The sequence below is a fragment of the Drosophila elegans genome, unplaced genomic scaffold (assembly GCF_018152505.1).
Source record: "Drosophila elegans isolate 14027-0461.03 unplaced genomic scaffold, ASM1815250v1 contig_476, whole genome shotgun sequence".
Classification (NCBI taxonomy): domain Eukaryota; kingdom Metazoa; phylum Arthropoda; class Insecta; order Diptera; family Drosophilidae; genus Drosophila; species Drosophila elegans.
The window spans coordinates 1634216-1647692 of NW_024545863.1; the positions used below are offsets into that span (position 1 = coordinate 1634216).

General features: G+C 39.8%; 4 protein-coding genes across 12 annotated transcripts in view; 2 read left to right on the plus strand and 2 right to left on the minus strand.

Annotated features, from left to right (window-relative positions):
* Positions 1–546: 546 nt before the first annotated feature.
* LOC108148629 (26S proteasome regulatory subunit 8) lies at positions 547–2084 on the plus strand. The gene is made up of 3 exons (XM_017275738.2): positions 547–720; positions 783–939; positions 998–2084. Exons 2-3 carry the CDS (start codon positions 783–785, stop codon positions 2047–2049), a joined length of 1209 nt encoding a protein of 402 aa, XP_017131227.1. The 5' UTR covers positions 547–720; the 3' UTR covers positions 2050–2084.
* Positions 2085–2204: 120 nt separating this feature from the next.
* Positions 2205–6263, minus strand: LOC108148626 (sodium-independent sulfate anion transporter). The gene is made up of 3 exons (XM_017275729.2): positions 5386–6263; positions 2881–3970; positions 2205–2830 (listed from the first exon to the last, which is right to left on the minus strand). The coding sequence occupies exons 1-3, from the start codon at positions 5749–5751 to the stop codon at positions 2256–2258; spliced, it is 2031 nt and encodes a 676-aa protein (XP_017131218.1). The 5' UTR covers positions 5752–6263; the 3' UTR covers positions 2205–2255.
* LOC121467561 lies at positions 3992–5003 on the plus strand. The gene is made up of 3 exons (XM_041709182.1): positions 3992–4443; positions 4509–4550; positions 4672–5003. Exons 1-3 carry the CDS (start codon positions 4315–4317, stop codon positions 4831–4833), a joined length of 333 nt encoding a protein of 110 aa, XP_041565116.1. The 5' UTR covers positions 3992–4314; the 3' UTR covers positions 4834–5003.
* A 723-nt stretch (positions 6264–6986) lies between the features above and the next one.
* LOC108148627 (tropomodulin) overlaps positions 6987–13477 on the minus strand; it is a 52268-nt gene continuing 45777 nt past the window's right edge. For 4 of the 9 annotated variants that reach the window (XM_017275730.2, XM_017275731.2, XM_017275735.2 and 1 more), the window contains exons 6-9: positions 11913–12198; positions 9385–9603; positions 8626–9023; positions 6987–7796 (exon numbers count right to left, since the gene is read on the minus strand). In XM_017275730.2, coding sequence (XP_017131219.1) covers positions 9597–9603; positions 11913–12198 — 293 coding nt within the window. In that variant the 3' untranslated portion in view covers positions 6987–7796; positions 8626–9023; positions 9385–9596. Of the gene's footprint in view, positions 7797–8625; positions 9024–9384; positions 9604–10680; positions 11008–11912; positions 12199–12808; positions 13377–13477 lie in introns of those variants that run through there. The other 5 variants (XM_017275736.2, XM_017275737.2, XM_041709181.1 and 2 more) reach the window with 4 other exon arrangements.

Here is a 13477-nt window from a genome sequence, read left to right on the forward strand (position 1 = left end):
CCCCCTGTCCCGAAGATTAATTGAAATTTATTGAAACAAATTATGATTGCCTACTCAGCAAGATTAAATATCTAATCGATTTTAGCCAAGATTTGAGGCTACCTTCAACCTAAAGACGTGCTATGATTTAATTTGGCGCTTCGCGTGGGCAGTAAGTCTTTGGTCGCGAATGCATTATTAACAAAGAAATAAGATAAGATAAGTTATTGACAGCTAAAAACTTGAGCCCAATTAACAACTGTCTGAAATATTGTCTATTATAAAGCTAAATTTTCGAAAGAAATATTTTATGGATATACATACTTTTATTTAAAGTATACGTTTGTCTAAACGTTCGACATTTGGAAAATTGTGTGTTTATAGGTGTTCTTCATTGTGTTTTATGGTTAGTATATTATTAATATTTAAAGCATATATTTTTGGTGAAAACAGAGTGGTTTAAACAGAGTTGACAAGATAGCAAATAAACAATTAGCCTGTTCAAAAACCTTTTTTTTCCCGTTCCACTTATCGGAGAGATCAAGTTTCCATCCCTTGTTTTGTCAAATACTTGCCAGCACTGGCTAAAAATTGTTGTCTCATCCGAAAAGCTCAGCAAGTCAACCCGCTTTTATTTCGTTTAAAAAATAAACAAAATTATTTCAACAATTGTGGAATTTTTTGAAGGAGGGAGAATAAAGTTTAGGGTTGCAGAAAAGAATCATTTTGGATTAATAAAAGGTAAACCTTCTTTATTTTATAATTAGCCTCTTCGTTATTAATGCTCTTATTTATTTTTCCAGATGAACATCGACGTGGGAGCTACAGAGAATGATGAAAATGGTCCCGGTTTCCATTCATATTTTACACAGAAAATATCCGAACTGCAGTTTACTGTAACCGAGCGCCAGAAAAATTTGCTCCGTTTGCAGGCTCAAAGGAATGAACTTAACTCCAAGGGTAAGGTCCTTCAATAAATTTTGATATCCTTCTTTAGATCTTTTTTTGGAACCCCTAGTTCGCTTGCTGCGTGAGGAGTTGCTGCTGCTTCAGGATCAGGGAAGCTATATTGGTGAGGTTGTAAAGCAAATGGACAAAAATAAGGTTCTGGTGAAGGTCCATCCGGAGGGCAAGTACGTGGTGGATGTGGACAAGGCCATCAATATCAAGGATGTGACTCCCAGCAGCCGAGTGGCCTTGCGAAATGAGAGCTACACTCTACACAAAATTCTCCCCAACAAAGTGGACCCGTTGGTGTCGCTTATGTTGGTGGAAAAGGTTCCAGATTCCACCTACGAAATGGTTGGTGGCCTGGACAAGCAAATCCAGGAGATCAAGGAGGTGATCGAGCTGCCTGTCAAGCACCCCGAATTATTTGATGCCTTGGGTATTGCCCAGCCGAAGGGAGTACTCCTTTACGGACCACCTGGCACTGGAAAAACCCTTTTGGCCCGAGCTGTAGCCCACCACACGGAGTGCACTTTCATCCGGGTCTCGGGTTCCGAACTGGTGCAGAAGTTCATCGGCGAGGGGTCACGGATGGTAAGGGAGCTCTTCGTGATGGCCAGGGAACATGCTCCCTCCATTATCTTCATGGACGAGATCGATTCCATTGGCTCGGCCCGATTAGAAACGGGAACTGGCGACTCAGAGGTGCAACGTACTATGCTGGAGCTTCTCAACCAACTGGATGGATTCGAGGCCACCAAAAACATCAAGGTTATCATGGCCACCAATCGCATTGATGTTTTGGATCAGGCTCTACTACGTCCGGGTCGTATTGATCGTAAAATTGAGTTTCCACCGCCGAACGAAGAGGCAAGATTGGATATCTTGAAGATACATTCACGCAAGATGAACCTCACCAGGGGCATAGACCTCCGCAAGATTGCAGAACTAATGCCTGGTGCTTCGGGAGCAGAAGTAAAGGGCGTTTGCACCGAGGCTGGAATGTATGCCTTGAGGGAGAGACGCGTCCATGTCACCCAGGAGGACTTTGAAATGGCCGTGTCCAAGGTGATGATGAAAGACTCGGAAAAGAACATGTCTATTAAAAAGTTCTGGAAGTAGTTTGTCCAATAAACCTTACATTCCATTTTCTAAAATGTTAAGGGTATTATTCCTAAGGGAACTTGTAGTTTCACCAACAAATTTCTTAAGTAAGTGGACTATCAATTATCATTGTTAGGTTTTAGGTTTTAGTAACCGAAACATAGTAGATTAAGTTTTGCAATATGATAGATAACTAAGCTAATTTTATTTAGATCATAATAGGACTAACTTCTAGCCAGGGAAAGAGTGCTGGCCATGCTGACGCATTCACTGGCTCCATTACCGGACTCAGCTTGATCAAGGGAGTCCACAGATCTCGAAAGGTCCGGCTCATCGGGTCGAAGTTCCTGATTGAGGGCATGGGTGTTGTAGCAGAGCACCAGCCTTGTGTTCAATCCCTCAAAAACACTCACTACACTGGGCTTTAAGTTGAAGAATATGATCTTCTGCTGCCGCCGACGAAAGTCTTCCACAATGGAGGATATAACCTTGGCGGCAGTATAATCTGCGGCATAGATATAGGTGCAATCGATGACCACCGGTAAAGTGGATTTGCTGCCCAACTTGAGCACCATATTTCGCACAAACTCCACCGATGGGAAGATCAGGCACCTATCGGGGGTAATCTTAACGAATCGGATGCCCTGTTGGGTCTCCAATTGTTCAAGGGTAACCTTTGGCCTGGCCGCATAGTACAGGATAAAGAGTAGGTTCACTCCAATGGCCACCATGATGCCGATTTCCAGGGGCAGCACCAAACAGGTGACAAAGGCCAGGATTCCAGGAACTAGATCGGAACCTATGGAGAATAAGAGTCAGATGGGGATTGGCTAGGAGGGTAACACTTACGTTTACTGCGCCACATGGGTGTTATCACCTGGTATTGGACCTGGAAGATCACTGCCGATATAATAATTGCCGCCAGCACCGCCTTGGGAATAAACGCAAAGTAGTCGGTGAGGAAATTCAGGGCCAGCACAACAATCACTCCAATGTATAAATTGGACATATTAGTGCGACAACCACTGGCATTATTCACTGCCGATCGGGCCAGTCCACCATTGCACCGATATCCAGAGAAAATAGAGGTTGCTATGTTGCCCACACCACAGGCAATCATTTCCTGGGTGATATCTATCTGTTTTCCCTTGGCGAAGGCCTTGCAAACCGACATGGTCTCCAGTAGAGCCATCAAGGGAACGATCAGGAGTCCATATCCCATACTCTGCACCATTTCCAGGAAATTCTGACCTGGCACCGGCGGAATGCCAGCAGTTTCATTTCCCGGCTGGGCTTCAATTGAGAACGGAGGCAGTGATGGCGCCGGCATTCCTTTGGGTATATTTCCAGTTAGTCGAAATGGATTTGTTCCATTGGCATCCAAGTACATGGTGATCACGGTAAACAAAATCACTACGGAGGCATTTCGCGAGGTGGATACGAATTTGATAGCCTGATTGACAATCCGCTGGAATCTATTTCGCCTTGCCCCATCTTTCGGACCAATAGTCAACTTGCCAAAACTTCTCATGGCTAGAAGCAGGAAGACACATCCAAAACCCAAGCAGGTGTCGGCAACCCTCACATTTTCGATATCCCGGAACATGCTTATCCAGGTTTCCAAAAAGGAGCCACCATCGCTCTTCACACCCAGCATCGATCGCATTTGGGAGGTGGACACAATCAGGGCCACGGCACTCGTAAAACCCGCACTCACTGGTCCAGATACAAACTCCACCAGACATCCCAGTTTGAAAATGGCCATCAGAATCTCAATTATGCCGGTGAGGAAGGTGAGGAGTACGGATCTCTGCCAGGAGCCCTGCGCAAACTGAAAGGTCATGAGTGAGGCCACCGCCGTGCTGCCAATTGTGCTGTCCTTGCAGGTGCCCAGAAGGACATAGACGAAACAGCCCATAAAAGCTCCATAAAGGCCATACTGCGGAAGGGATATAGAAAAGCTGCATTACAAATTTAATACATTTTTAGTAAAGTGCGAAATGGGTTTTCTGATCTAAATCCATCAGTATTACTCATCTGATGATCATCTGATGATGATGTATCGAGTCACACTTTTCTAACATTTCCTTAATAACAAAGTCAAGTAAAAGGCCAAAGACCCTACTTAATGGTAAAGATCCTTAGAGTATACATTCTTTTGACGCAACAAGTACGGAACAAAAACAATAACCGCATTCCCCATGAGTAAGCGTCATGAGGCATCACAAAATTTTAACGTAAGTAACATCATAAGCAGTTTGGAACTCCAATTCGACGGATAGAATGAGAATCTGCTCCCTTATATTCTTTATCATAAACGAAATTCTCCTAGTCAAAGGACAACATAACGAACACTATACTAGTCCTCAATTAAAACACTTTGGAACACCATTAATTGATAATTCTTATAAGGTAAATCTTTTGATAGACTTGGTAAAGGAACACCTGCTAATATAATAGTTCACTTTTTTTCTCAGCAACTGTATGCAGATTTAGGAACTCCCATTCGTCTTCTACAGGTTTGTATACCCGTTCGCATTACATATTTTTTCAACTAAAAATTACGATTAAAAATATGTTTCCCTGAATTTATTATTTATTGAACTGTTTTATAATGCTAATTTTAATCCATATTAATAGGAAAATATGACTAAGGAAAAGCGTTTCAAAAGAAGTAGCTTAGGTGGAAATCTATATTACGATCACAAGGGTAAACCAAGAATAAGAAAGAAGTCACGGATTCGAGTGAACACTACAAAGGAGAATACTCAAAAAAATTGGTTTTGGAACTTATTCTCATAACGAAGGTTTACCAGCGAAAAATTTCATCAGACCATGTAAATAAAAGTCCGTTTGGGATTTATTTATCTGACTTCTGGGTAAAAATCCAGTGGTTACTCATGATATTTTATAACTAATAAAGAGTTGCTATTGCGATCTAAAACTTCTTGGGTCATTTTTGATTAAAATAAAAATATTTTAATTGCCGCATTTCATTTTCCACTGTTTTTAAGTTTCGAAATTGCACCGTATAATTTGTTAAGGATCTTTTATCATCTTAAAAAAGGATAATATATAAAAATCAAATTTCTTTGCCAAGACCTGCTTTACCTGAGACGCACTTAAGATCAATGATCGAGCTATCACCTCAAACTTATCTCGGTGCTTTTCCGCTGTCCTCAACTTGTTAATAAGATGGAAAAACATGATAACGTCTTGATTGACCAATCGTAATTGGTACACGGAGAAAAAATTTTACAAGTCTCTTTTCACAAATGGATTTCTAAACAAATATCTTTAGATTATTGGTTTGAATATCAAAATAAACATATATTTGTTTGTAGAGATACTCACCTCCGGCGGCAGACCGACCACGCCCGAGTAGGCCAATCCCTGGGGAATCACGGTCAGGCCCACGGTGAATCCGGCGATCAAGTCGCCTATACAGTCTTTGGTGTTATAGTGCGGCAGCCAGGTGAGGAATGGCAGCCGCCTCTTGAGGGTCTTCATCCGGAAGACATTACGGGCGTAACGCGAACAGCAGGATTCGGCATTTTCCGTCTCCTTGGAGGCTTCCAGCTGCTCCAAACTCTTGCTCTTCGAAGTGCGGTGGTCGGTGATCAGGATAAAGTCCGTGGAGGTGCTGTCGAACTGCGCCTCCAGATTCTGATTGACCTCCGCCTGCTTGCGGAAGGTCACCTCGTTCTCCAGCGTGGACATTCTGGCCGAGATCTCTGCGTTAACTGATGGGCCGGACGACACGCCGCCGCAACCTGATGATCCAAGGGGCTGCGTCACGCGCTCTTATCTCCGGAGGCTGTTTGCCCAGACATCGACGCGTGTCGTGTGTGGAAGCGGGATACAGGTTGTATCTTTCAGTTGGATCCACAGCGGCTCCGTAAGCCCACCAAATCGCTCTTGACAAACCCCCATTGCATACGCCCCTTTTCTATGTTTGCCTTGGAATTGTCAACTGGCCTGCCAACTGGCACAACTGTCCCCTATTGATAATCGGAATTTTTCCATTAATAAAGAGCGATCTATTGGGAATCGATCATCAAGTGTGCACTACTTGTTCGCCAGGTAAATATTGATGTTCACAGTTATTCAGCTTTGATTAGAGCGCCAGCTTCTCGGGTTAAAAGACAGCTTTATAATCGAAAGTGAAGACATACAGAGCAGCAAGGTGGATTTTAGATGTCTAATATTATCTAGTACCAAGCTGCTACTGTCTACTCTTTACTTATCTTATAGAGATAATTAAATTAAAGATTATAAGGCGGAAAGGAAGTCTCGCTATTTTTAACTAAATTATACTTGTTGACGAAAGCAATTTGTGTATAAAAGGCAAAAGTAAGGTGCTGAAAGCAATTTTTTTATCTATTTCATTCATTTTCATTTACATTTTTTTTCTATTTCATTAAATCGACCAGAAAATAGCCACAACAATAACATGCAGATTCTTAAAAAATTGAACTACAAATTTAAGTGGTGTGCCTTTTCAAAATCGCATTTCTTCAAGCAAACTTATAGACTTAGAAGTACTGGTTTTAGGTCGCTTTTCTACAAAGCTACTTTACGAACAAATTAAAAGGAGTCACATTATTAAAATACCAATAAAATCGACCCAAAATTACAAATCAACATTTAAATGCAGATTTTCAGAGTATAAAACCACAAACATATAGAGCCATGTCTTTTTAAAATCGGATAACTGTAAGAAAACTTATGGCTTTAGAAGTGCTGATATTAGGTCACTTTTCTGCAAAGCCATTTTTGTAAAAAAAGGAAAGGGGTTACATCATTAAAACTTCAATAAAATGGACCCAAAATTTCAAACCAACCTTAGAAGTGCTGATATAAGGTCACTTTTCTGCAAAGCCATTTTAGGAAAGTACATTATTTCAAGTTAAGAAGAATCCTCCACCAGTAAATTAGAAACAAAACCTGTTAAATATTTTTTGTATTTTTTTTTATTTAATTTTATAGTTTTTACATGATTTTTAAAAATTGTATTTTAAAAGCATTGCATTATGTCATATAAAGTAAGATATATCATTACATTATACAATTGTTTGTTTTTCATTTGTGTGTTTAACCATAAGTTAAATTTATGTTTAAGCATTTTCATAATTCAATAGCAGTAAATTGTTTCAGAGACCATGGCTATATATGTATCATATATATAAAGTGTATATAAGTATTATGTATGTGTTTGTATCATGTGTGTGTGCATGTGTGGATATAAACACGACTAAAACTAAAAATTGTGAAACATGGCCCCGTCTAGGGGCTAAAAGAACGACAGGGACAGAATGGAAGGTAAATAAAATAAAATAAAATAATCAAAGTGATCGACGCAAAAGGCGTGTGTGTAACTGCAGCGTAAATGTGAAGATTTTGCTTAAGGAAAGTAATATTTTAGAGCTGCCAGATAGAAAGTAAATCCTTGATCTGCCTGTGTGTGTGTGGGTGACAATGAACATTCGTCTAACTCGTAACAAACAAATGATTATGCTTATATATGGTGAACCGAACACAAACTCGAACCGAAGTCATCAATCTGAAGAACGCAACAAACATTAAACAAAACAATAAAACAATGCTCCGCGTGAGAACAACAACAAATATGACAACACTATGTTTAGGCTATTGCATTTTTTGTTTCGGGATTAAAATGTGGACTCCATATTTCAATGATTCCTACTGCCAGACGCCAATGGTGTAGTTCCTGCTCAGGTGTCCCATGCGACGCTGACGTCCAACTGAAAACATACGTAAAACAGGATTAGAAATATTCTCAATAAATTCCTTTTACCAAAAAAAGCAACACCAAAAACGCTAAGCTATTTCGCACAAGGCGAAGCATGACGCACAACAGTTGAACAAAAACGTTGCCGTTGTTGACTTAAGACTAACCTAAAGAGAGTCGCTAATCAGATTTCCTATTCCGTTAATATTTACCATAACATTTAGGGTTTACTTCGGGCCAATCTCGGCTGATAGCGCTAAAATTTACGCTTTTCTGATGACGGGGTCACCAGGGGATCTTAGGTGCTAACTTATGATGCTTCAATTGAACTGGTGAAATCATAATAAGTGATGTCACCATTAACTTTTAATTCTACTTACAAGTTGAGTTGAATTAGACCACTCTATAACTAAATGTTCAATGACAAAAAATAATAAAATAAAATCTATAATCTACAATAATCAAAAGTACATTTATTTTATCTTTAGCTTTGGTCTAATTTTTTTTTTATCCAATTTGATTTTACATTTGGTGAAATAGAAAAAATATTCACTTTTAAATCGATTTGTTTGGCAGTTTAAAATTGTATACATTCGTTTTTATTTTTTGACAAGTGGATTGTATAAAAGTTGGAACTAATAACAATTAGAAATCAAATAATATTTAACTCTTTTTGTGCAAAACCAGTCATGCTAAAAACTTTCCTATTCACTTTAGCTTCTTTTTTACAAATAGAACCTGACTACGGAAAAATACCTTAAGTAATTCTTAAATTACCTTAGCTTGTGAAATTCATACATTATTTATTTGCATATGTATTATCCAATAGATACTTTACGTACTTCATGTCACACATCATTCTTCGGTGTTAGTTTACAGCTGGTTGGTTGGATTCTTTTGGTGGATTGGTTTCGGGGATTACAGAGGTCGGTTGGTGGGGTAAGTTTGGATTAACATAGATCAGTTGTTCTTGTTGCCGTGGTTGCTCATGTTCTCGTTGTTGTTGTTGTGGCTTGCTGGTGGTGTTGTTGGTTTGGTGGTTGTCTTGCTGGGTTTGCTTGTTAATTGGTAATCAAATCAAATCAAGAGTTGGACAAACAAACACACACACACACACATATAGATGGCTTTCTGGTTGATTGTTGTTCTTGGGTTGGTGGCATGTTGTTGTTGGTTGGTTGCTGCTATATATTTCGTTTTTTGTCTTTTTATTTACGCTGGTTCAGGCGTTTCACACGTACTGGAAACACAGATACAGGATAACGAGAGTGTGTTTGTGCGTGGGCGGGGCGGAAGAGAAGAAACAAATAAATTGGCATTAGTCAAGTGGTGGCAACATAGAGTGAAAAATATAGAGAAAGGATTCAACAATTTAGTTTTCGGGTTAGTTTCGAACTTCAATCAATCAATATCAAACAGTCAATCAAGTAGCAGGTACAACATTCAAGTCGGCCCAAGCTTTCTGGACTTTATTTCGGGCAAGGGTCCTTAAGATTAACTTTCGATTAGGTGGAAGCTTTTGGGGTTATATTGTTCAGGGTTAGTTGGTATTCTTTCGGTCGCAGATCAAACAACAATTACTTAGACAGAAGGGTACCAACTTTTCATCTGTTTCACATATTTTGCATCGTGTTTTTATATATATCTGTAGATTTTTTCATGGCTCTTCTTGTCGGTGGTGCTTCATTTTTCATTTCTGCTGTTAGTTGTTGGTTCTTATTGAATCATAAAACTATGTTTGTTGTGGGTTTCTGCTACTATCGTTTTACTTTGACTCGGATCTGGGGGACTCACTTAGATCATACATCGCAGTTTAATTCCTATACGAAGAGAACTTCATTAGAGCCGCAATATAAGCTCACTGCGAATATTTGTCTGATGTGTGGATCGTGTTCTGATTTGATCACATATAGCATGCAAATGGTTCGGCCGAGGAAAAAACATGCCAAAACGGTGGGTAAAAAGCAAAAACATGCAATGTATGGTTAACTTAAGTAGTAAACAAAATAATTTACTTAATGAGGCAACAATATAAACGGTTACAAATAATGCTGGGTGCTAGTGTTCATGACTGATCAGTAGTACAGACACATAAGAGGAAACTCTAGCTTCGAATATCCGAAGCTGCAAATACCCTTGCATGTAAATAAATTAAGGAAATAAATCATAAATTCACACATTGACCAAAAAATTTAAGAAAATCCTTTTATGTTTTGTAAAATATATATGTATTTCTAAAACAGTAAACAAACTTTTTCCTGAAAAATTTTATATATCAACTTTTTGCCTTAAAATATGATCATTTTTGGTACTTATAACTGGTAACATTTATTTGAGTTCACAAATTTTTCAGAAAAACGGAAATTTTTATGTAGTTGAAAACCTGGTAAACAAAACTAGATCTGTATTTATTTGAAATTATTTAAAGTGCAACAAATTATCTAAACGTTCTTTTTTTTAGCAAGAGTATGAAAAGATATTTGTTTAGTTTACTGTGATCATTCGATACTGCTTTTGAGTTGTGCAAACAATCAGCCAAATGCACTTTCAGGTTGCTCTCTCTAATCAGAAAATCAGCGAAAGCTAGTTATAAGCTATATATCTGAAAGCTATATATAGCAGAATGCTGGTTGCTAGTGGGGGGCTTTGGTTATTTGGCAGTTCTTGCAAGTTAGCAGAAGAAGTGAAGGGAGAATCCGTGTTCATAGATACCTGTGTTAAGCGTTAGAGAAAATTATACACGTGACGCCTAAACGATTTCTGCTGGGTTATAGAAGACTTCTGCCTCGACTTCGAACACAACTCATGGCACATGGGTATTGGTATTACCCAATCACCCATGCCTCATAAGCCTGTTCGATATATATATGGTATAATGTATTTAGTTTGATATTTCACTTCGTTTCTTTGGTTTCAGTTTGCTTTGCTTAGTTAAAGTCTCTAGAGTATATAGATATTTTTTTGGCAAGCTCTGTGGCTGCTTTATCTTTAGCTTAAACTTCTGCTCCTGCTTCCTTCTTCTTTATATATATTATATTATATTATACACGTTCTTTCGTTGTTATGTGCTTCTGTTTTTCTTCGGTTCTTTGGGTTTAGATTACAAAACGCTTTAAAAATGGTTTAGTTGCTTGCTTTCTGGTCTGCTTATTGAATTCTTGTCGACTTTCTATGCAGATTATTGAAAAATCTGAACTGCAGTCGCAACTCAAGATCTTTTCTTACTGAAAACGAGAAACAGAGAGAGGGGAAGAGAGAGAATAGAACACATAAACAAAAGGTGATAAAGACGGGTCACAAAAAAGGGGGCAAGAAATTATAATCATGAGTCTTTGACTGTCTCGAAAACTGAGTTTCTGAATCGTTTATTGGCTGATATATCTGATTTCGTCTGTTTTTTGGGAGATAGAAAGACACAGAGATACAAAACACAGAGTGCTGCGATGAGAGTGTGTATGGGTGTGCTTGGGTGTGGGTTAATAGCACGCATCTGATCTGAATGACATAGGATCGTGGCTGGGTTATATACACGGATCGATTTCAAATGGAAAAAGCGGCTGACAACGACGACATGAAAAACAGATAAAAACAAAGAGGTCTTGTGCTGGAATCAGTTTCCGGTTTCTGCACAGTACAAAAATATCTTCCAAATTTGCCATCAAATCGGTACTTTTTCGTGTAAAATGGCTCTTTAAATTGGTTCTTCAAAATGTATTTTAAAAAAATATTTAAATTATGTTAGCTAATTTACTTCTTAATTTGGTTTTAAGAGTCATATTTCTACGAAAAACCGACTATGGCAATTAGGAACAGATATTTTTCTGGTATTTCTCCGCATGGTATTCATTGTGGGGTATGTACAAGTTCTTGGTCAGCAAGATCGATGGACTGCATCCAGAGTCCAGAGTGTTCGAGTGTGTATTTTTTTCGGGGCAACGACAACGACAACATCGAGGGGTTACGTAACCAATGAGACAGAAAAGGGAAAGGCGCGAGTGGATCGAATGACTGTCTGTACATGGCTCGAACTAGTGGTTGCTGTGGTTTGCTGTGGTATTCTGTGGCATTCAGTGGTTTTTTCAGTGGCTCCGGTGGTGCGGCTGCAGTGGCTGCTCGGCCTCTCACTCACGTGTGCGCTTGGTAGACACCTTCATCATCGTAGTTCGGTGTCACGGACCGACTGCCCGGCACCACCATGTTGTCGGGGTCGATCTCCGGATCGAAGGCATCGCCGCCGCCCCGGACTACCATATTATCCGGATCCACTTCCACATCATAATCCACTGGGGGCTGCGGCGAAGGCGACGGAGAGGGCGTGGCCGATCGGTTATAGGCAATAAGATCACGCTCAATCTCCAAGTTACCGGGCAGGATCAACTTCGGCAGATTCGGCTTGAGTTTCTGAACGCGGAAGACTGTTTTGGTGTTTTGAGTTTGAGAGTAGCGTTGCAAATTTACAACAGACAAGTGGATAATTTGTTAATGTTTTTCTTGGCGCAGACACTTTTACAGTCTATGGTAATTACAAGAAACGGGAGACGAGAGAAAAACGAGGGGGAGGCACAGAATATTACAAAGGTGGGACGATCTCTACTAGCGAGATCCTTTCTAGTCTAAAAGGGTAACACATGGGTTAGCATTGAGTGGACATGGAAGAATGATATACGTACTGAACCCTTTAACCATAATTAATGTATGTAAATTAGAATGTAGTAAATAATAGCACTAAAAATGTAGGAGCTTAAATAATTAGATGTAACTATTAAAAAAGTTAGACATTTCATAAAAAATAGACTACTACTCATTACAAAAGCCATTGTTTATTCCATTTTCTAGATAAAATTTTTGTTTGTATAAATTTTAAAGTTTAAATTAGAATCCATTTTATGAAATTCCCTTCTTCAGTGCTATTATTTGGCCTTTAAAATAATACGATTTAAAAATATCTTTTGCGATGCCCAACCCAAAACGATAACCAGTGAACGATAACGACAGGTGAAAACGAACGATAACGTGATAACGAAACGTGAACGATAACGATAACGCAACGAAGGCTGGTGAGACGATGTGAGAATGTGGCACGATGGCGTTAAGACTGAACTGGACTGATCTGGAATGACGATGAGGCTGATGAAGGCCGAGAACGGATTACCTGGTTACCAGACACACAAGATAAATAGATAGAGAAAGTGAGTGAAGAGTGGGGTTGGGGAGGACGCAACAAGAACGCAGAGCTCGGTTACCAAATGCGGCCCTCAAATCTTCTTCTCAGCTCCAGTTCCGGACGTGGAAGCGACTGCAGATGCCTCTGCCTGAAGATTGCGCACTAAACGACCTGCAGATGGCAAGTTATGGGTTACAGTATCTGCCGGATCGGTCCAGGTGCGCGCCTTGATGAACTGCTCGAAGGCAGCCAGGCTCTTCAATCTCGTGGGCGAGATTTCCTTGGCCGCCTCGGCAGAATGGTCAGGATGGATTGGCGATTGATTGCTGGATGAAGGCTGTGACGATGGCGAAGCAGTGGTGGTGGTAGTGGTGGTGGTATCGGCAGTGGTCATGATGATGCTGGCTAACATACCTTGTTGCAATTCACCTAAACGCGCGAGTGAGGCAACTCAGTCAATAAGAAATACCTAATCCTATCGAGGGGAGGAGGAGTGGAACGACGAGTGGAACCAACGCTGATCGGCTGCA